Source organism: Caretta caretta, chromosome 7 (assembly GCF_965140235.1).
Source record: "Caretta caretta isolate rCarCar2 chromosome 7, rCarCar1.hap1, whole genome shotgun sequence".
Taxonomy (NCBI): Eukaryota; Metazoa; Chordata; order Testudines; family Cheloniidae; genus Caretta; species Caretta caretta.
Window position 1 is genome coordinate 75821703 of NC_134212.1, and position 21558 is coordinate 75843260.

The 21558-nt window shown below is 39.2% G+C and overlaps 1 protein-coding gene across 8 annotated transcripts in view; it reads right to left on the minus strand.

Annotated features, from left to right (window-relative positions):
- Positions 1-21558, minus strand: part of CCSER2 (coiled-coil serine rich protein 2) — a 136579-nt gene that overhangs the window by 63088 nt on the left and 51933 nt on the right. For all 8 annotated transcript variants that reach the window (XM_048857474.2, XM_048857475.2, XM_048857473.2 and 5 more), the window contains exons 4-6: positions 13330-13420; positions 7424-7583; positions 6613-6808 (exon numbers count right to left, since the gene is read on the minus strand). In XM_048857474.2, the coding sequence (XP_048713431.2) occupies positions 6613-6808; positions 7424-7583; positions 13330-13420 (447 nt within the window). The remainder of the gene's footprint in view (positions 1-6612; positions 6809-7423; positions 7584-13329; positions 13421-21558) is intronic.

Consider the following 21558-nt stretch of genomic DNA (forward strand, 5'->3'; position numbering starts at 1 on the left):
TAAGAAAAGGAGTACTTGTGGCACCTTAGAGACTAACCAATTTATTTGAGCATGAGCTTTCGTGAAGTGAGCTGTGGCTCACGAAAGCTCATGCTCAAATAAATTGGTTAGTCTCTAAGGTGCCACAAGTACTCCTTTTCTTTTTGCGAATACAGACTAACACGGCTGTTCCTCTGAAACCTTTCCTAACAATGCTTCCTTAATCAGTATTGTATTTAAGTAAAATCATAGAATGATCGTAAGAAAAGTTTCAAGTACAATATATTCTCAAAGAAAGTTTAACACTTGTTTCTGTTACTAGTATCTAAAGGTGAGCAGAAAGCAAGTGGCAGTTCTGTTTATTTCAGCAATAGGTGGTGAAGGTCAAGTTGTCAGGAACAAATAGGAAGGCACTGAACACCAACAACGCAAAATAAAAACTTTTAGCTACCCCTGAAGACTGGGACAACAGCTCTCACTCTACCTAAAATACTAGTATACCCTATAGTCACAACTAGCAAATCCCATTTTAACCAACATTTCACATAAATATTTCTTAATATATTACACAGTTTTTCAAAGTTTTGACAACCCGAAAAGATAATAAATTGATCAAGAAGAGTTTTGCAGGTGCTATGGCTTCACTTTTTTGCTGGGGTGTTTCAATGAAGCGTGCACCAGGTTTTTTGCAACAAGGTTATGTGCCAACTCGGAACTGAACTGAGGCCACTTCAGAACTGCCAAAGAACAATTAGGCTATGTTTACATTAAACACCTTACAGCATATCCTGTGTAGCCACTCTATGCCAACAGGAGAGAGCTTTCCCGTTGGCATAATTAAACCACCCCCAACGAGCAGCTGTAGCTCTGTCGACAGGAAAGCACTGTCCACACCGGTGCTTCTGTCAGTGCAACTTATGTTAGTCAGGGGGTGGGTTTTTTCACACCCCTGACCAACAAAAGTTTTACCCACAAAAGTGCTAGTGTAGACATCGCCTTACACTATTGATTCCTACCTACCAGTGCCAAATCTGAAGCAATGCTTTTAGAGGTAAAAGTTTCCGTATCCCATTAGCAATCTCTTGAAAATCCAGGCATCATTAAAACTATTTTAAAAGCTTTTAAGAGTCAGGGAATGCAACATTTTAGACAGCATATCACATTTTCTTAACTCCTTCACAAATTTACATGTGTATGTATTTTAATTTTATATTTGAATAACCAAAAGATTAGCCTTTGGTACAGCAGTGTATGTGAAACAATTAGTGGAGCCTGTCCTGCAAACCCAGGTTTAGAGTGATAATTAAATGCGATCAGCTGTAGTCACGCAAAAGCCACGTTGGAGGTTATTACTCTTACAATAAAGTAGACTTCCCACGAATGACGAGAAATAACTTTCAAAAGAGGGGTGTTACCTAAGTCTAGAGTCAAATATACTGTTGTTGAACTGCTATGCAATATGCAAGCCTAGCCAGGGAGGGGCAACTAAGCAAATCATCTCCTATTAACTGAGTCATAGCAAAAATGAAAGCTACAGCCTTGTTCACAATTCACACAGCTTAGGCCATAGAGAACAGAAAGCTTTGTATTCTTTCATACAGCTTTGAAGAGCCTAAAGTTGAGAGAGATTTAATTCAAAAGTATATATCCCTGAATGATTACCGCACCACTCACAAGGTATAATGAGGACACTTAAAAGGGGCAAAATTTTCCACACACACCTAAGTGACTTAGGACCCTAAGTCACAGTGAAAGCCAATGGACACTTTTACAAATTTTGCCCAAGAATCCATTTTGAGAGAACTCTGACACTTCTTAGATCTGTAGACACAGCAATATCTGACAGGTTACAGTGAGCCTTACCTATGTCTAAGATTAAGAAAAAATTTCAAATATTAAAACTAAATGGAAAAGAAAATTAAGAAAAGTGACAGTATTTAGGCTAATACAGCGATATTTTCCCACATTTCAGAAAAGTTTCTGGCAGATCTCCCAGCTCTGCTAATCTGTTCACAAGATCTGTTCCTAAAACTTTGTCGAATAGTTAATGGGAGCTGGAGTCGGATGAGAAATGCGGGCGTGGGAGGCACAACAGCCAGTCAAGGGAGCTGTTGGAGGTGGTGGGCAATGTTGGTGTAAGGGTTCTAGTAGGATACATGCCGCAATCCTTTGTTTACATAGCTATTCTAACACACTAGTTCAAGGGTACATCAGGGTTAGAGAGTTAGTTCAGAGTGAGGAGGGAAGTAATAGAAAAATTTTGTTGCTAATGTTATAAATAAAACTTCTGTTTACTCTTGGATCTGAAACTAGGTTAGACTGTCAGAACATTTTAGATTTTACTGTCCTAAGTCAACTACAAATGTGAGTCTTCAACAGCTTCCTTTACAATGCATTTTAAAATCTAATTGGGATATTGTGTGTATGTGATACAGTAGTTCTTTGTAAATAATCAAATGTCTTTAAATGAAATAATCGTAACATCTTCTGCTGCAACTTTTAACATCCAATTGGGGGACGTACACACAATTCATTTTTAGAGCTGATGCAATACTACTTCAAGGTACAAGGAGTTTAACCTGCACAATGTTGAAATCTTCACTTTGGCAAGAGTATACCCTCTAGATTTCTATCCCCAATTTAAAAATGGTATTGGTGCTGAAGTATTACATGTGACCAACTAGTTGTGAGTTTGCATATCATATGTTCTGCAGTAACTAAGCAGAAGGTCATATTATTATGGATCAGATAAAAAGCCTTAATTCCCATTTTTCCAATCGATTGTTTGACAGGCTCCAAGCCTTACCATCTGCTCTTACCATTCAACCTGTCCCTTTTACACCATGGGGTAAATTGAGCTCACATAAATATGTTTTAATACAGCTAAATGTAAATGTATATATCTAGGAACAAACAATGTAGGCCATACTTGCAGGATAGGGGACTCTATCTTGGGAAACAGTGACTCTGAAAAAGATTTGGGGGTCATGGTGGATAATTAACTGAACATGAGCTCCCAGTCTGATGCTGTGGCCAAAAGAGCTAATGTGATCCTAAGATTTATAAACAGTGGAATCTCAAGTAGGAGTAGAGAGGTTGTTTTACCTCTATGTTTGACACTGGTGTGACCACTCTTAGAATACTGTGTTCAGTTCTAGTGCTCACAATTCAAGGATGTTGATAAATTATAGATGGTTCAGAGAAGAGCCACAAGAATGATTAAAGGATTAGAAAACATGCCTCATAGTTGCCAGGGTTTCCTCCCCACTCTGAACTCTAGGGTACAGATGTGGGGACCCGCATGAGAGACTCCCGAAGCTTATTTCTACCAGCTTAGGTTAAAAACTCCCCAAGGCACAAATTCTCCCTTGTACCTTGGATTAGGTAATGCTGCCACCACCAAGTGATTTAGACAAACTCAGGGAAAGGACCACTTGGAGTGTCTACTTCCCCCTAATATCCCCCGCCCCCAAGTCCCCACACCGCCTTTCCTTGGGAGGCTTGAGAATAAACAAGATGAGCACAGAGCAACCTTGGGATTTTTAGGACACTAAAAAAAAAACAAAGAAAAGAAACAGAACTTTATTATAAAGAAAAAAGGTAAAAGAAACACCTCTGTAAAATCAGAATGGAAGATAATCTTACAGGGCAATCAGATTAAAAAAAAAACAGAGGATTTCCCTCGGGGCCAAACTTTAAAGTTACAAAAAGAAAACCAGGAATAAACCTTCCTCTCAGCACAGAGAAAATCACAAGCCAAAACAAAAATAAGCTAATGCATTCCCTTGCTAGTACTTACTAATTCTAATGGAGTTGGATTGCTTGCTTCCTTGATCTGTGTCCGGCAAGCACACAGAACAGACAGACCAAAACTTTCCCCCGCACCAGATTTGAAAGTATCTTGTCCCCTTATTGGTCCTTTTGGTCAGGTGCCAGCCAGATAACCTGAGCTTCTTAACCCTTTATAGGTAAAAGGATTTTGTGCCTCTGGCCAGGAGGGATTTTATAGTACTGTATACAGGAAGGTTGTTACCCTTCCCTTTATATTTTTGACAATAGTGATAGATTCAAAGAGCTCAATCTATTTAGCTTAACAAAGAAGGCTGACCATAAGTGTCTATAAGTATCTACATGGGGAACAAATATTTAATAAACTCTTTGACCTAACAGAGAAAGGTAAAACATGATCAAATAGGTGGAAGTTGTAGCTAGACAAATCAGACTGGAAGTAAGATGTACTGGTGACAGTAATTAACAGTTTACCAAGGGTCATGAGAGATTCTCCATCACTGATCATTTTTAAATCACGACTGGGATGTTCTTCAAAATAATTCCTCAAGCATATATTTTAGAAGTTCTATGGCCTGCTATCCAGCAAGACAAACTAGATCAAAATATATTCCAAAGCCAGAAGGGACCATGAACCACTCATTTCCTGATTTCCTTGATTTCACCTAATTCCTTCTCTCTCCTTTATCCTTCATTGCACTGCTTCTGGCCTATTTTCCATCATGCTTTGTTTCCACTTGAATACAACTTTCATTTCTAATTACTATCCTATTTCCCTTCTCTTCTTTAGCTCCAAAATCCTGCAGCATGCTATTCGTTCTCATTGCCTTTACTTCCTCTTCCAATTCTCTTCTTGATCCACCCCCAAATTGGATTCCATCCTCCAATAACACTGACCTCAGTGAAATCAGTCAAGAACTCCAAGATACATCTAAGGGACGCTTCTCTATCCTCATCGTCTACATCTCCCTACTGCTTTAGATATGGAGCACCCTCTTTTCCTAACTTCCATGACCCTCTGCTTTATTGGTCCTCCCACTCTGTGAACCATTGCTTCAACAAATCCATTATTTGCACCAAATTCACTTATTTTCCCTGCATTTGTTGGTGTCCACACTCTCCACACATTTGTTGGTGTCCACACACATTAAGCTTCCACACACTCTCCCCTTTACTCGCACCTAATTTTCTCCTACTGTTTAAACTACCACCTCCGTGTTGATGAATCTTAAAGTCTCTCTCTGCCTAGTCTCATCTCTAGATGCCTCTCAGACATTGTCTTGGATATTCAGCTGCTTCTGACATCCGACCCAACCTCTCCAAAACAGAAGATTCATTTTTCTGCCTATTCCCTCTTTTTTGCCTCCCATTTCTTTCTCCATTATTAACTCCCATCCTGTCTGTCTCCTAGGCTCACAATCTTGAAATTTACAACATCTCTTCTACTAAAGTCTGTAACCTGCTCCTGTCTGACCTCACTGTCTCACTTCTATGCTCTTAAGTCTGTCCAAAATTAAAAGTGATATTGCCACTGTTAATGAAGAGGGTCTAAGTACAAATCAACATTTAAATATATGTATGCATAAAAGGCACACACACAAACTTCTGCTTCCTTTCTTATGGTTACCATCTGACAAAAGATATAAATTAGTATTGGGCATTTGCATTTTCAGTGTGGGCCTGTCCCATGCCTCGTTGCAATCAATAAGCAATCCAATAGTTATTCTGCATTTCAAATTTACTAAAGCTAAGAGCTGAGGTGCTTGGCTCCTTGCAGGAGACAGCCTGTAATGTGGTACTGGATAACTATTACTGAATTCCCCATAAAAACTGCACACTTTAAACTCTTTTTTATTAAAATGGCAATCTCCTGATGACGACAAACTTTCCATTTGCCTTTCGCAAAGGAATGCATTAGGCTAATTGAAGTTCTTCCTTGAATTAGTGACTTGTAAATATAAATCAATTCCTTTTCTACTAATTTTGGCACATTTGGACTTAAAGAATTTTAAAAGTTAAAGTACCCAAGTTCTTTGGAGTTTAACAATGGTTGGCAAATGTAGCTAGGAGCTAAAGTAAAAATCTTAAGAAGAAACTTGTTCCCCTCCAAAGTTTGCCTGAATTTCTCTTCCTGTCTAATTTTTAAGAGAGTATCTTTGAAACTGAAGATTCAAGCCTTTGCAGAATCATCTTCTAGCTTATTAACTCTGCCACTTATTTGTCAAGCTTTGTAGACACATGAAAGAAGCCTCTTAAGACATTTTAAGTAACTCATCTTTTTTTTATGTACTAAAGAGCAGACTGAATTTTAGCACTGCACGTGAACAGATAATTAACCAGCGGTCGATAAGCACATTGTGCAGACATATGGATAAGGTGAAAAGCAAGCAGGCAAGTGAGTTCAAGAATTTTACCCTGGGCAAAAAGCTGAATTCTTTGATGTGCATTTGGACAAAGGAATTGAAGAGGAAGATTCTACACTTTGCTGCCATCTTGGACTTCACCATTAAGTCAGGAGATCTGTCTTACCTGCACTGAACTCCATGCTTTGTTTGAATTCACAAAAATTAAAAGATCGCTTATTTACCAATTTTCCTTCAATTAAAAAAAAAAAAAACATACAACAACAGTATAGCTGTGTCTATTTTTGTGGAAACATATAGACAGGGCTTCTAACTGGAACACTTTTGTAGTACTTGGAAGGTATAAGTTACTTTTTAAGTATAAATTAATTAGAACAAAATCTTAAATATTGCTATCATTCATTATATAATAAAAGAAAAACCGTGGTATATTAAAACAGACACCTTTCTCTCACTTTTCTTCTCTTTATAATACACTAACCTGGTGCAGTAATCTTTTCAGTTTTAGTAACTGAGTTTTTACAGCTGTGCAATCTTGAACCATATGCCGAAGGGTCATTTCATCAAGCATCACCGTGTTCTCCCGTAAGCCCACCAACTGTCTAGGCGTCTGGTAGATGTTTGGTGCTCCATAGCCTTCAAAGTGACCAATAGAAGGCTCTAAGTGGCTGGAGCCCCTGCAAGAAATATTTTAGATAAAATCAAGAGCAGTCTTAATCTAGAGCTAAAATCTGTGAGCTCTGTTTTTAATGAGAGAGCATTTTAGTATTGTGTGTGTGTGTATTATTATTAATGCTGTAAACAATTTTTAAAATTGCAGAGTACTAAAGGGCATCAGCTATATTCATTTAGATTGCCGAGTAGAGAAAAACATTCACAAAACAAAGCTGCCTTGCAAAAAATGCCAGACTATTTACTTCTTAATAAAATAGAAACACTTTCCCATGTCACATGACAGCTACTGGAACAATGAAACCAGCAAAGCATTTTCCCTTGAGCACATATGCAGAAATTGACTGTTCATTTATAATATTGTTTAACACAGAGAAACTAGTCCCACCCTAGGGCAAAATATTTGCATCTAAATTACAACCCCCGGCAAAGATCTGAGTTTAAAGAAGGGAATATTAGAGCAGTACCAGTATAAGTGTCATCTTCTCTCAAAACAATCTAATCATAGGCACACCACTTCTCTGAAAATGCTATAACCTGTCCTTCAACAGAAGAAGCCACACATCATAATACATTAATTTCTAATAACTCCATCAGAAGAGGTGCAACACAGTCCTTACCTGCTCAGGTCATTTTTACCATGTGGAAAGTGGCCTACATGGCCAAAGTGACAGTGGTCTTGTGTATTCCAACGCTGCGGTGTCCTCTTCCAGAATCCATCCTGCTGCTGTCGTGTATTTCTGTCTTGTCTATCATAACGATTCATATTTTCACACTCCACTACACAGATGTTTAAAAAAGTTATGTACATAACATATTCTAAAGGAATTCACTACCCACAAAAATACAAGTACTGTACATGTTAATCAGATATTACTAATAGGTGCACAAGTACACAGTCTGAAACATGAATTCTTCAAACTGCTCATAAAAGCGAGCTAAGCTGAACACTAAGCATCAGAATGGTCACAGGAGACCACCTGTACTGGCCGCACTTTTTATCTCCACAGCCCCTATTGCAATAACTTCAGAAGTTATATTGTTTAAATAAAAATAAAAAGTGATCAGAACCTGCAGCAGAATCTACAAAATGTAAAACTTAAGATTTAAAAATGTTTTTAGAAGACCGATTTGATATTAGAAAACATTTTGTCTCTTTTTACTATCAGTATCATTAGCCTTTTAAGACTTAGGAACAATACACACAATATAGGAAGACAATATTTTAGAAAAAGAGGCCAACACAATGTTCTGAAATGAAGAACAATTTTTTTAGCTTTAGAAAGAATCCCGAAGATTTTTAAAAATCTTTTAAAAACATTAAACGTCTTCAGATTTAAACAGCTTTTGTCCACAAACAGTTTGAGAAGACTGAATTTGGCAACAGCTTGTAAACCACTAGAAACAAAGCCAAAACTCAACTACAATCCCTGCAGTCAGACGCAGCAAAAAAGTTAATGTTATGAACTACTGTTCTGCTGCTATACTTCCCTGTCACTTACCCAAAGAGTTTTTCCTCACATTGTCAGCCTGTCTCTAGAAGAGGAACTTTACACAACAGAACATTGTGTTACTCAGCTGCCTACTCAGACATAGTTGTACGTAAGACATTGATAAACAGGCCTTCCTTCCTGCTTCGTTCCCAGCCTGCATTTTGTTGGGAAGCAAGCCCAGTTTTACCCTGTGATTTAAAACTACCATCCTCACTCACTGCCTACACATACTTGTTGAGCTAGAACTGTTTCTATATATAGCATCTGAGCACCATCCCAGACTCCAGAATGGAACAGGCGAAGTTTCAGTATGCCTATGAAGTATTCTGAGGATGTTGGTATCAGTTAAATTATGCATAATCCTAAACTGACTGAAGGCAGTAAAGTGCATTTAAGGCACAAAGTAATCCTAAATTAAGGTATTGTTGTAATAATTCATCGTATATATGCTCAATTTTATCAGCTACTTTTATAATCAAGATATGAGGGGAAAAAAATCTTTTGAAAAGTGAACTGTTACATAAAACAAAATATAGTAAACAATTACTTTAAAAAGCTGCCTCCTCTAGCTCATTACATAGGAGTACATTACAAAGTATAAACAAATACATTTATAAGTAATTTCATTATGATTCAGCTTTGCAAACAAAATTGTGCAGACAGTGCATAATGTCTGAGGAAAATGTGGATTGAGGACCACATTGCTGTTCTGCAGATATCCGTAACTGGGACATGCACCATAAATGCTGCTGAGATTGACTGAGCTCTGGCTGAGTGCACCATGAGTCGGTCAGAAAATGTCGCTGTGTAACAGAGTGTAATACAGTCTGTGATCCATTTCGAGAGCCTTTGGGTGGTGACTGGATGGTCCCTCAAATATTCTGCGTACGAGACAAAGAACTTGGATGAAATTCAAAAGGACTTTGTCCTATCCAAGTAAAAAGCTCAATGGACATATAGGGTGTGGAGTCTTCACTTATCTTCACTTATGAATCTGATTCTGGCTGGTATGCATACAGGAGCACTTTGCTCCAAGGAAATAGGAAGGTGTCTGATATTTATCCCAGGCTGTGATCCGGCCTAGAGCACAAACAGGAACACTGCCTATTCTGACGAGTCACAAATTAATCCATGGACAGAAAGCCCCGATGTGAAACAACCAGGCTAAAATGTTCATGCTGAGGGACCATTCATGGTCCAAATGAATGGTCTGCTAAGGCAATCTGCCATGGTGTTTTGAACCCCGAGCAGGTGATATGCTTTGAGGGACCAAGTTCCAAAGCTTGACTAACTTTTTGCAGTCTGATCTGACTCTTCCTTGTTTGTTCACATAAAAACTGCAGCAGTTATTGGTAAGCCCATGGACAGTCTTGCCTTGAATGTGAGGGAGGAAGTGCTAGAACACCCAGAAAGCTGCAGATAATCCTAGGACATTTATGTGCAATCTGGCCTCTTGTGTAGTCCACAAACTTTGAGCTCAAAGGTTGCTGAGATGCACTCGCCACCCCACAGCTCAAGCAACTGTTACCAGAATCATGGGAGGGGAGGGAAGAAAGAAAGGGACTTCCCTGCACAAGTTGTCTTGGCTCATCCACCAGGTCAGAGACAACAACACCCTGTCCGGGATTTGCACTGGCTTATCTAGGTGATGAATTTGAGGGCAATAGAGTGACAAAAGAGGGCAAAAGAGCCATGCTTGTACGAGGTGCAACCTACCATGACGAATGACATGTTCATACTGTCATATGTCTTAAGAGCCTCAGACAGTTTCTCACAGTGGTCTGAGGGTGATCCTTCAGCTCCCCCTCGGGACACAGACTCAGCGGTGAGGCTGCACCCAATCCTGACACAGCGCAAGAACCAGGCCTTCCCCAGAAAACACTGCAGAGCCCTGCCTTTCCGTGCCAGGTGCACCAGATGTGCGCAGGCAGGCACAGAAACGCACGATCCAAGTGTGGAGGGGCCGAGTATGGGGAAATCCAGGTATGGGTTGAGAGGGTTCTGTGTGGGGCAATCTTGGTGCGGGTGGCTCAGTGAAAGATCCGGGCGTGGGGGAGATCTGGATGCACAGCGGCTTGTTAAGGGATTCTAGGTACACCGATAATGGGACTTTGCAGGAGGGTCCAGGTGAAGGTGGTTGGTGCTCAGCAGGGGGGCTCTGAGCGTGGGGGGGGAATAGAGCTCAGCATTGGGTCTGGGGGGCTCAGTGGAGGGGTCCAGATGCTGTGGGAGTGGGGTTCAGTGCGGTTGGGACCCAGGTGCAGCTGGTTGGGGGTCAGTAAGGTGGGGTGTGGGTGGCTCGTTGGGGTGGTCCAGGTGCAGGGAGAGTGGGGCTCATCAGGAGGGTTCTGGCCGTGGTGGGGGGCTGAGGTTTGGCGGAAGGGTCTGGGTATGAGGGGGTCTGGATGCATGGGGGTTGGGCAGATGGGGGAGCAGCTCCCTGTACAGGGATCCCTCCCACTGCAGCTGAGGAGTGATGGGTACAGGAAGCACTGCGGGGGGCGGGGGGGGGAAGAAGAGTTTGCGGAGCTTTCTACATCCAGGGGAAAAATCTGGGGGTGGGTCTGACCCAGCCCCAGATGCTGTGCAGGGGAAGAGGACGTCCCGTCCTCCCCACCCCAGCCAGAACTATCAGCTGAGCCCGGTGCAGGGCAGGAGCCCCAGCCATGGCTTCCCCAGTCCTGCTCCCACCCCACAGTGATTTACCTGTCTGCTGGCTGCCAAGGGCACACGAAACATACTGCTGGGGAGGATCACATGACCACTTTTGTGTCTTCCCTTTGCTTCCCCGTCAGAAAGTCATTTTTCTGCAGGGAAACAAAGAAATCTGCGAGGGACATAAATTCTGTGCATGTGTACTGGCACAGAATTCCCTCAGGAGTAATCTGTATGAGCCCGTATTGGGAAGCAGCAACCAAAAAGGTCCGCTCTACCATTTGTTACAGACTGACCTAGCACTTGAAGAACACACTTTTCCTCTCAATAAAAATTCAGCTTTATTTTTTTTTTTCTTTTGAGCAATTCTAGCACAAAAATCTGGGGTTACAAGTTGAAATTTGGCAGGGCAATAATTCTCACTGATAAGCATCTTTCATTTTAGTGTTCTTTGAAAACTGGATTTGATGGTTATCAGGCGATGAAAATTGCTCTTTGTGCAGTCACAGTAATTTTTTTAAAAGTGATCTGCCAGCTCCATGCATTTGTGGTTAACTTAGCTGTGCAGTGAATATACATATCCCCAGCAAACACTGATATGTACATTCAGAAAAAACTTTTCACCTCAAGCATAACGTTTTTAGCTGCAATAAGGTATGCACTCAATGAGGCAGAAGCTTCTCCTTCACTGAGTTGAGGAGCACAGTCAATGAGGCAGAGATCTGCAGAAGTCCTTGTCTTACTGAATGTTTACTTTCACATGACAGGGCATTGCAGTCATGTCTAGCCAAAATTTCTATTTATTTATTTTTAAAATTATGTTAAGTGGTACTGGCCATCCCAGTTAAAGCTGAATTGTGGGATAGGGCTGGGAGGGCAAGATACACCCCTTCATAGTGCCCTGGCATCTGCTGTCCATTGTCAGCTCTCTGTTATTAAAAGGGCTGGTTTTGGTCAATTCCAGTACCCCAAGGACTTCGTCTAGACTAGGATTTAAGGGTGCGAGGTTACATCACCTTCTCTAACTCAATCAATACATTTTAAAACTCTAATCAAGACAAACTGTACATTAGAACATACTAAGCTGGTCAAGTTAAAGATGACTATCTAATGAGATCTTTAAAAGCTTTGTTTATATAAAGCAATTACAGGTAGCAATCAGCCATAAAGAGCAGTGCTGGGTGGAAGAATGCTTTATCTTTCTCTGCTTCTGCATATATTTCTCTTACCCATGTAAGCAGCTGGCTGCACAGGCAATGTCAAGTTTAAAGGTGTGTGTTATATGGCCTGTTGGTCCAGGTTTCTTTGCATTGTGTCAGATTGCCTGAGTACCATCTGGACTTTAACACCATTGCACAGATCATGTTGTGCAGGCTTAATATATACACATGTGCCTGGATATCACATTTTACTTTTTCATTTGTTTCTTCAATAGGATCAGAAATTTGGGAAGTTTGTCCAGCCAGAAGGAGTTGGAATGCAGATGGAATAATATGGAGGAGAGTGGAGAAGGGTGGCTGGGTCTCCTGACCTAACAAAAGTTAGAAAAGGAAGTAAAACTCATTCCTGAAAACTAGAAAGCAGCCCAGTTTCTCTGCAGAAAGGAACTAGAACTGCATTATCTTCACCACCATCCGCTCACCACCGCTGGCAGCATAGGGGCTACCATCTTTCCTAAGGGAAGTTTGGCTTCACTCCCAATAGGAACTATAGAAGGTCATGGCCATTTCAAAAAGATGGCATCTTAACTTAGGATTTCTGTGACCTAAGTCTCATTCAAAACAGAATATGGAAATTATGTTTAATATGGCAGTTCTTTGTGGAATTCTCTGCAGAGGAATGTTATTTGTCAGCTGAAGGAGAATCTTTTAATTGTAAAGAAAAATGGCAAAAACTGATCACTGATCCTAAAATGTTTCCTCAAATGTAGCCAACACATGAGACTCTGAATGGAAAGTTTGAATTCACTGTTATTCTGTTAAGAAAATTACGACAAAAAATGGTCTGCAACCAGACTCTAATTTTCTCAAAGGAGCAATTTTTTTTAAAATGTAACTCAAAATAACTTATTTGTTTGTAAATCCCAACAAAATTCATTCTGTAAGTGCAATAATTTTGGGGAAGATATAATTATTTATACATAGTAAAGTAGTTAAAGCCCTGCTTCAAGTACAAAACTCTTCTCAACCTTAACTGGAAGAATGACTGACACTTCCACCACACTAGGACAAGGTGAGTGAGGTAATATCTTTTATTGGACCAGCTTCTGTTCTGCAAATTTCCATAACAGATCCATAACACTGGGTTGAGTTGTGCATCTGGAGTATTAGGTTAGGTTGTTAGACCACAAGCAACCAAGGCTTAAGTACTTCACTAACCATTGTCACAAGGTGTGTCCTCAGGTAGGTCCACATCAAGCATGAGATCATCATCTTCGAGATCACATGAATCAAGGTTATTCAAGATATCCTACAAGAAAAAGATGAATGTGGGAAAACAACTGTGTGCATAAACAATGTTCTCACTTACATGATAGTTACCTTACTGCCTTGCCATAAAGTGGCATATTTTTATTTTACAATATAGTTACACTGCATTTATGTTCAAGACAACACGTTTCCTCTTTCTCCAGTTGCATGATCAGTCAACACTACCCAGTGAAATTGCTTCACAGTAAGGCTACTAATTATCGCATCTCTGGAAGCCTGATACAGTAACAATGCCTCCGTAAACAGTTAAAATCTAACCAATGCATATTTTCTACTTGGTGTCTTGAGGTTTCTCTGAAGGTGTGTCTGTACATTGGCTTAGTACTTTTCAATATGATTTCTCCAGTTAGAATTTTTTAAACCTTTGCGCAACTCATTTGCTCACTTTAATGAGCTGATATTAACTAGAAAATCCTCATTTGTAAAGAGTTAGCTTCCTGAATTTTATTAATAAAGTTAAACAGTACAAATGTTGCCACTTTTCCCATATCGATCAAAAGAATGAAAAGTCTTGTATGACATCATAACAATATTCAATACAAAAAAGTGGGTAAAAATAATCAGTCAAAACAAAAATAGCACAACCTTACTTCAAGTATCAGATTTGTCTGTCCCAGCCTCAGTAAAGTACAAGTGACAAAGGAACTGCTCTAAATTATAAACTACTCAACTAAAAAGTTTCAGTAAAATTATAATTTTGCAGGAAGTAGCACCAGGGGTGACTCAAAACTCCTTTGCCACTGCCAAAACAGGAAGTTAATTAGCAGCTAGAACTTAAGTGAGTGATGGACCTGCACATGGCAAGCAGTCCTACTTTTCCCCTTCCATAACCCACAATCCGTAACAAGATTACGGAAAGATCAATAATTAACACCCAAATAGGACATTCTGATGCAAATATTAAACTATGAAACCAATACTAACATAGAGATTTACATTTACAGGATGAAAATTCAACAACAGTACCCAGAGTAACAAATACCCTAAACCAGGGGTGGGCAACCTGCGGACTGTTTACATTTGCACGGCTGCCCGCAGCTGCCAGTGGCCGCAGTTCACCGTTCCCGGCCAATGGGAGCTGTAGGGGGTGTGCAAATGTAAACAGACTGGCAGCCCGCCACAGACTTGCCCTGACAGGCCACAGGCCCACCACTGCCCTAAACCAAACATCCAAACAGTGAACCAGTGGCAGTACCTTGCCTTGAATGAGAAGGTGGGAAAGTTGTAAAAAAAGCTTCAAAAGTGCAGAGCACGGACAAGAGGCAGGACTCCTGCCCTGTGTCTGCTACACTTCTCAAGGGGCCACGTGGCCAGTCAAGGCCTAGTCACTAAGGCATCTTATCAAGGGGCAGCAGTCAGTGACATCACTGCCACTGTACTAGTCCTTCCCGGAGGCAGATTCCAGTCCCTCTGAACCAGCCAGTCAATCATGTTGATCTGCTACAGCGAGCAATGCTGGACTTTAAACCTTGAGCTGAATTGCGGACTACTGCTTCAAGTGATATTTTGTGTGGTGACCACTTTCTTTTATTTTAAACCTAAAAGGTGAACAGAAGTTCTATTTTATTGATTGTTATTTGATCTAATCACTTTAAGGACTATGATATATGGGAATGACATGGTAAAAACCTTTACCGTTTGATGGATTTGGCTTTTAGATCTTCTCCTGTGCCAACCCCAACATTTTACATTAGTTTGTTATGCTTTTAATCTATGCTTTTCTCTTTAGAACAGAGTGGCAGGGTGTGGCAAATTTAAATCCCTGTGTTCTATTCTGTTGCTCAAGGCACCTACTAACCTTTAGCAAAAAAACAAGATGTGGATTTTTAAAGAGAAGGGAAGCTGATATGAATAAATTTATTGTTGTTAATCCAGGTGTAGTCTGGAATACCAATAAGTGAACACCTACATTCCTTTAATATGTCTGTCAATCAGAAGCTGAAAGTCTCAAATTTTCACTGAGAATTTAAGGTTTCCCAAAGGTTTTTCTGACCAACAAAACCTAAAACAAACAGTTATTGGCACCCATACACAGTTGTTTCCTGTCTTTCCACAAGAGGATCTCTATCTTAAGAAGTGGGACAAACTGATTTAAAAAAGGTTTTCCAAAACTAATTTTCCATTACTGTGTTTCTGCATATGCTTGAAGAATCTTAGTGCCCAAGAGCACCATTTTGAAGTGCGATTCCTGATTCTTCTGAATATCTCCAAGATATTTTCTTTATTGAATGGTTTTCCTTCCTGGAATCTTGGCATAAAACTTTGCGAACAGCACACATTGTCAATACAGTCCATATGAGCACCTTTAAGTAGTTCTGCAAATTAGGCTTTTTGTTTGTGATGCAGATCCAATTTGCTGCTGAATACATATTTTATGCAGCTCCGTCATCAATGTTTTTTATCCATTGCAACATGAGTGTGAATGCACATGTACATTTTCAGGAAAATATATTAATTACACTTCTAGATTTACTGCTTTTCTATGGTAGACTTTAACAAGCACAAGACTACTTATACTACAGTAAGGGATACTGAATAGCCATATATAAGGTTAAATACCTCCTGAAGGTAATTGGAAATACAAACATCTTTGACATTCTAGATCAATGTCCTACAACACATGTATTAATATGCTGTGTTTCTGAATGACTGGGTGTAAGCTATGAAACCTACATGACGCACATCAGTGTTACTATGTATCTGAATTTTTAATTGGCTGTCAGTAAGGTTTTAACATCTTGAGTAGCCACACCTATTTACAGGTATTAAGAGATGTTTATCGGACTTCCAGCAGGTTGTTTGGAAAACCTTATTGTAATAACTTCATGCCAGAGACTTAAAATTATACAATTATTAGACAGATTTGAACTATGACTACTTTCATTATTCCCCCCCCCCCTTAGTCTCCTGACAATCAGTTTCGTGTTCATGAAAGTAAAGGGCTATTGTCATTGGCTTGAGACAACTAGGAGATCAATATAGGCATCCCAACATAGATCTTGAGTATAGGTCACTACTGATTGCAAAACATGTAGTATATTATTCTCATTAGCACGCATTTTTACTCTCTTCTTAAAAACACCAAGCGTACTGGATAAAAGCAAGAATGAGCCCTTTTTGTAAAAGTAAATTACATGGCAGTCATGAGTTGCAACTTGCCCAGAATTTAGCAACCTTAGCAACTTATCCAATGCATACATTATAGCAAAACCCAGCTAGAGACTCTTTCTGGTAGGACCAGAAGCAGCCAAAGCAGAGACTGCCGACTAGTGCCAAAATATTCCAGAAATCTACTTACAATTCACAAAAGCATCCAAAAACCCATGATCATTATTTTATAACATGACACTAGTGTTCACCAATATATACGGGCTAGCATATATATTATATTTCTGTCTCTCTCACTCTCACACATACACAGCCTAAATTGACCTGTACCTTTACTATAAACCTTTTCACTTATGCTAAGTATCCCATAACTCCTTGCATTAGCTGAAGTAAGCTTTGGCTTAAGAAGATAGTATATCTGTCAGGACCAGGACATATGATTATTTTACCAGAGCAACAGGCAGGGAGTTTCTCACAGAACACCTGAATGCTAGTATCCAAACCAAAAATAAGGAAAGGAACAGAACAAGTTAAGGAATCGGGACAAATGGATGGGTTGGATATTAGTAACATGTAACTTAGAAAATCATCCTACAAATACTACCAGCTGAAATGTGTAACTTTGGGAGCATACCTTCTGCATAAGGTAAATGTAACAATAGTGCATGAGACAGCCTCCCAGAGACTGGTATCATATAGAAGCATTTTCCTGTACTATATTATTGGTGACTTACAGCAATAAACCTGACTGATATTGGCCGTTTGGTCTCTTGAACTAAACTGTGGTCAAGCAACTCACTACACAATTTATCAACACCAGAAATGCAAGTAAATAATCAATAATTTTAAGGATACCATTTAAGGATTAGCCGTAAACACAATTTATCAACCTTCCCTGAAATCTGCAAGTTTTTAAATTTTATTTTAAGTTTTTGTCCTGTAAGCACGAGAAAGCTGGTCTGGAAGTCACTGAAATCTTCTTGCACTACAGCAGTGGTTATCTACCTTTTCCATGCCACAAACTCACTTTAGGGAAAAAAAAATATTCTGAGATTCCCCTCCCCATCTAGCCATAAAGAAAGGAAACATGGTCACAAACACCAAACTGAGAATCCATGCTCTCTATGAATGAGAGTCACATCTCCTAGCCGTCATGCATTCATGAAATGCTTTCTACTGTTCCGTGTTACTACTATTGACATAATTTCCTACATGCTTTCTATTCTAATATGCCAACCATCATGGTATCTAGCGCTGTACTTCTGCCAAAAAATATCTAAACAGATGGCACTGAGGTGTGAAAAGTGACAATTTGAATTCCAATTGACTTCATGTTGATTCAACAACATTGGACACCTTTTCTTTCTTAAAGCATGATACGTTTTTGGTGACAAAGAAATTGAGCCTGCATTAAATTCAGCAAAGGTCTGGTTATCAGATAAAGTGTGCATGGACTATTCACATCAGTATGATCATAGCATACACAATTCAGCAAACTGAATACTATTTTGCTACACCATCTTAGTTGTAGAATATTACATACTGTGGTGCAATACACTCTAGATGAGATAAAACATACCTTGGCAGGACAATATCTGATTTAAAATTCTTGGTGTCTTAATTCTTAAGAAGGTATACCACTATTAGAAATCTTGCTCTTCAGAATTTACTGCTAGCCAGTATCTAGCTAGTCATGGTTTTATTTTTGTACATCAACTTACTGGAAGTTGAACTTTGAATTGGATTTTACATAAATGACACCCCAAACAAAATACTACTATTGCATCATAATGCAATTACTACATCTGCTTTTATTATGAGTGTTCTGAAAATTCCTTCTGAAATGAAACTAAGATGCTGCTTCCCTGCTTAATGATACCAATGTACAGTATACTGAATAGGCTCTAGTATAAATTTAACAGTTGAACCTTTACATAAGGCTTGGCCATCAACTTTTCCACTTCTCAATTTCATTTACTTTATGCTACTTCCATTGGAAACTATTAAATACTGTGGCCAAGATTTTAAAATTTGTTTTTTCAATTTGTTGGGTACAAACCGTAAAGGACATGGAGCTATTCTGTAATAATTTACTAAAAGTGTATAGGACATGATTATTAGGATATTTACTGCAGGACTATATGGAGTTAATTTAACAGAGCTTTAGGGAAACAAGCAGGAAGGCAAAACAAAGGCTCCAGATAAAACACGTCCAGGTAAACACTTGGGGAAAACGGGAAAGCAGGGGTGTTGCTAAAAGACAATGCCTTAGCTAATAACCGCTAAGATCTACTTTCTTGGCTCCAGCCAGATACAAAGCTCATTTTACCATAGCTGAACAGATCAAAAGGACTATAAAAACCAATTTAAAAGACAGTTTCTGTGGAGAAGCAGCATTGGTTTGGGAGCTGTTTGCAGCGGAACAAACTGACACCCGCTTCCGGGTCTGAAGAAGCTAACCTTCCTAGGTGTCCAGGGGGATGGTAAGCCTTTTGCTCATGTTCTATTTGGTTCTTACCCTTAAGATTAAAACAATATTTTAGTTTAAGGCAGCTGTCTGATCGCTTTATTTACCACTGGTCACTACCCAAACACAGCTGGACCTGCTGGGGAAGGCACAGTTGATCAACAATGCACTGTAGCCCAGCACCAGTTTAAGAGGGGTAGAACTGCATGATTCTGCCCCAGGAGAGCACAAGGCATGAGGCCTAACACCAGTGAGGGTGCACTTAGAGAGACTAGAGAAGAGGCCAGAGGTGCAGCTAGCCCGGTAACCATGAAACTACTCATTTTTGAGCATCAGGCCACCTATATAGGTCTAATATGGACTTAGAAACCTAACGTTAAGCATTTATTTTTGAAAATCTTAGCTTGCATGTATTAGAACTTGGACAAGCTTTAGTGCTAAGAAATAGCAGCAATGCATTTTTTCAGCATAAGTGACCATAGTTGACAAAGAGAGATTGTCTTCAAGTAGTCAGGGACTTATGATGAATGCGGTGATTCAAAATTCAGAGTGTTAATGGAGGAGGCGGTGGCGGCCGCAGCAGTGATGGAATTTTTTTGGTTTGTTTTCAGTGAGGCTTCTAACCTTGGAATGTTGTGAAAATTTATTTGCTTTTGTTCATTATCTGCTAATGCTTTCAACATGGCATATATGTGAAGAAGAAGTTTAATAAACCCATTCTTTTTATTTATTTGAAAAGAGGAAACTTTCCCCCCTCAAATGTAAAAAACCAAAACATTCAAAGAATTTCCTTTAAGTAGCAGTATTCATCCATGCTATATGTAACAGCTTCTAGCAGTATAGCAAGTAGCACTCGATTATTTCTAAAATGGCTTCACTTTTAAAAACCTTATTGATCAACTAGAGAAGAGAGAGGTCAGACCAAATATTTTGACTGTCTTCTTCAGACAAAAAAGCACATATCTAATTACTTTTCATATACACCTCACCAATTTTATTAAATATCCTGCAGGTTAGTCTTCAGAAAAGAAACCATTTTTGAAGAAATTATATTCACGCTGTATGTGAGAATGCTAGATTTTTCATATAGAAAATTGCCTTATGATAGCCTCTATTTATTGAGCACAGTTGAGGATAGCCAGATAACTTTTTGGAAGTCATCACACTAACTGGGATATTTAGCTTCAGACTCAGCATCGTATTTATGGAAATTTCAGCTGTAAATCCTGATTTGCATATCCATACAGGTCTTTAACAATGCAGAGGCTTTGAGTGTCAACTAGTAATGAAAACTATAAAACCAACACATAATCCCATAGAATTTTAAAGGTCGAGGTTGTGAGACAATGCTTTGTAGTAGCTTGTCTTCCTCTCAAACTGAAGAAAACCCTAGGCAGGGCCTTTCTTCTTTTCTAAAGATCCTGTTTTGTTGATTGCCTAATTTCTTTGTGATCTCTTACAACTAAAACCTTTCTGCTCTCATTTCTTGATATATGTGCTAATCTTTTTTCAAAATCAAGATTAATTGATCAAAATGTGAAGCAATATCACTTAAAAGAAACAATCCTGTTGCATTTGGGCATCTAAACCATTTGCTAACTTCCCTTCTTCCCTGAAGAAGGCACAATAGTATGGGGGACCAGAACATTTATCACTTCACCTCCACCAATGACAGTACCATAAGTTTAGGGAGGCAACCAAGAGTGTAGTGTAAACTGAAAAAAAAAAATCTTCAGTGTTTGAAAATTCCTAACACTAAAAAGAACTAGAATATTTAACAATTCTTTATTGAAATGGCAGTAATCCCTCCACGGTTCAAGGTGAATGAGCTTCCACTTGAATACCCTATATTAGCACCCCTATTCACCATGGCTTGGGAAAACTCATTTGTGCTGAAAAATGCTTGATTTCTTCTGAAGCCAAAGGAAAATGTTTCTATGACATTTGAAGGCAATTCAAATTATGTTTGGATTACTGATCATTAAAAAGTTACTCTGCTTTGTTGTTGACATATGTCTAACATTTCTCTCCTGCTTGCTCTAAAAGGTAATCCTTTGATTCTTCCATAAGATGCAGTCTTTTAGAACACTTCACACCTCAATTATACTCTAAGAAAGACTGTTATTAAGAAAAGTTATTGATGATTTTTGCTGTTGGAGTTAGTGGGTTGAATATTGCTTCGAACTGTATTAATAATTTTGTACTTTTGACTTCCAGTGGAAGCAGGATTGAATACTATATGCATGAGTGGGCATATCTTCCTCTTTTGACGGGTTAAAAGAAAAGGTGTACTTGTGGCACCTTAGAGACAAACAAATTTATTTGAGCATAAGCTTTCGTGAGCTACAGCTCACTTCATCGGATGTATGATGGGTTGTAATTTCACAGGAATACAAGGATAAGGGTCCTTTTCTATAGCTTATAGCTAATGGAAATCTTCCTTTAGTGCGCAAATGGAAGATGTCCGGATTTTGGAGCTTTAGGGCATGGGTTCTAGAAGTGAATTGACACGGATGCAACAGAAAGAGGACCAATATTTATGT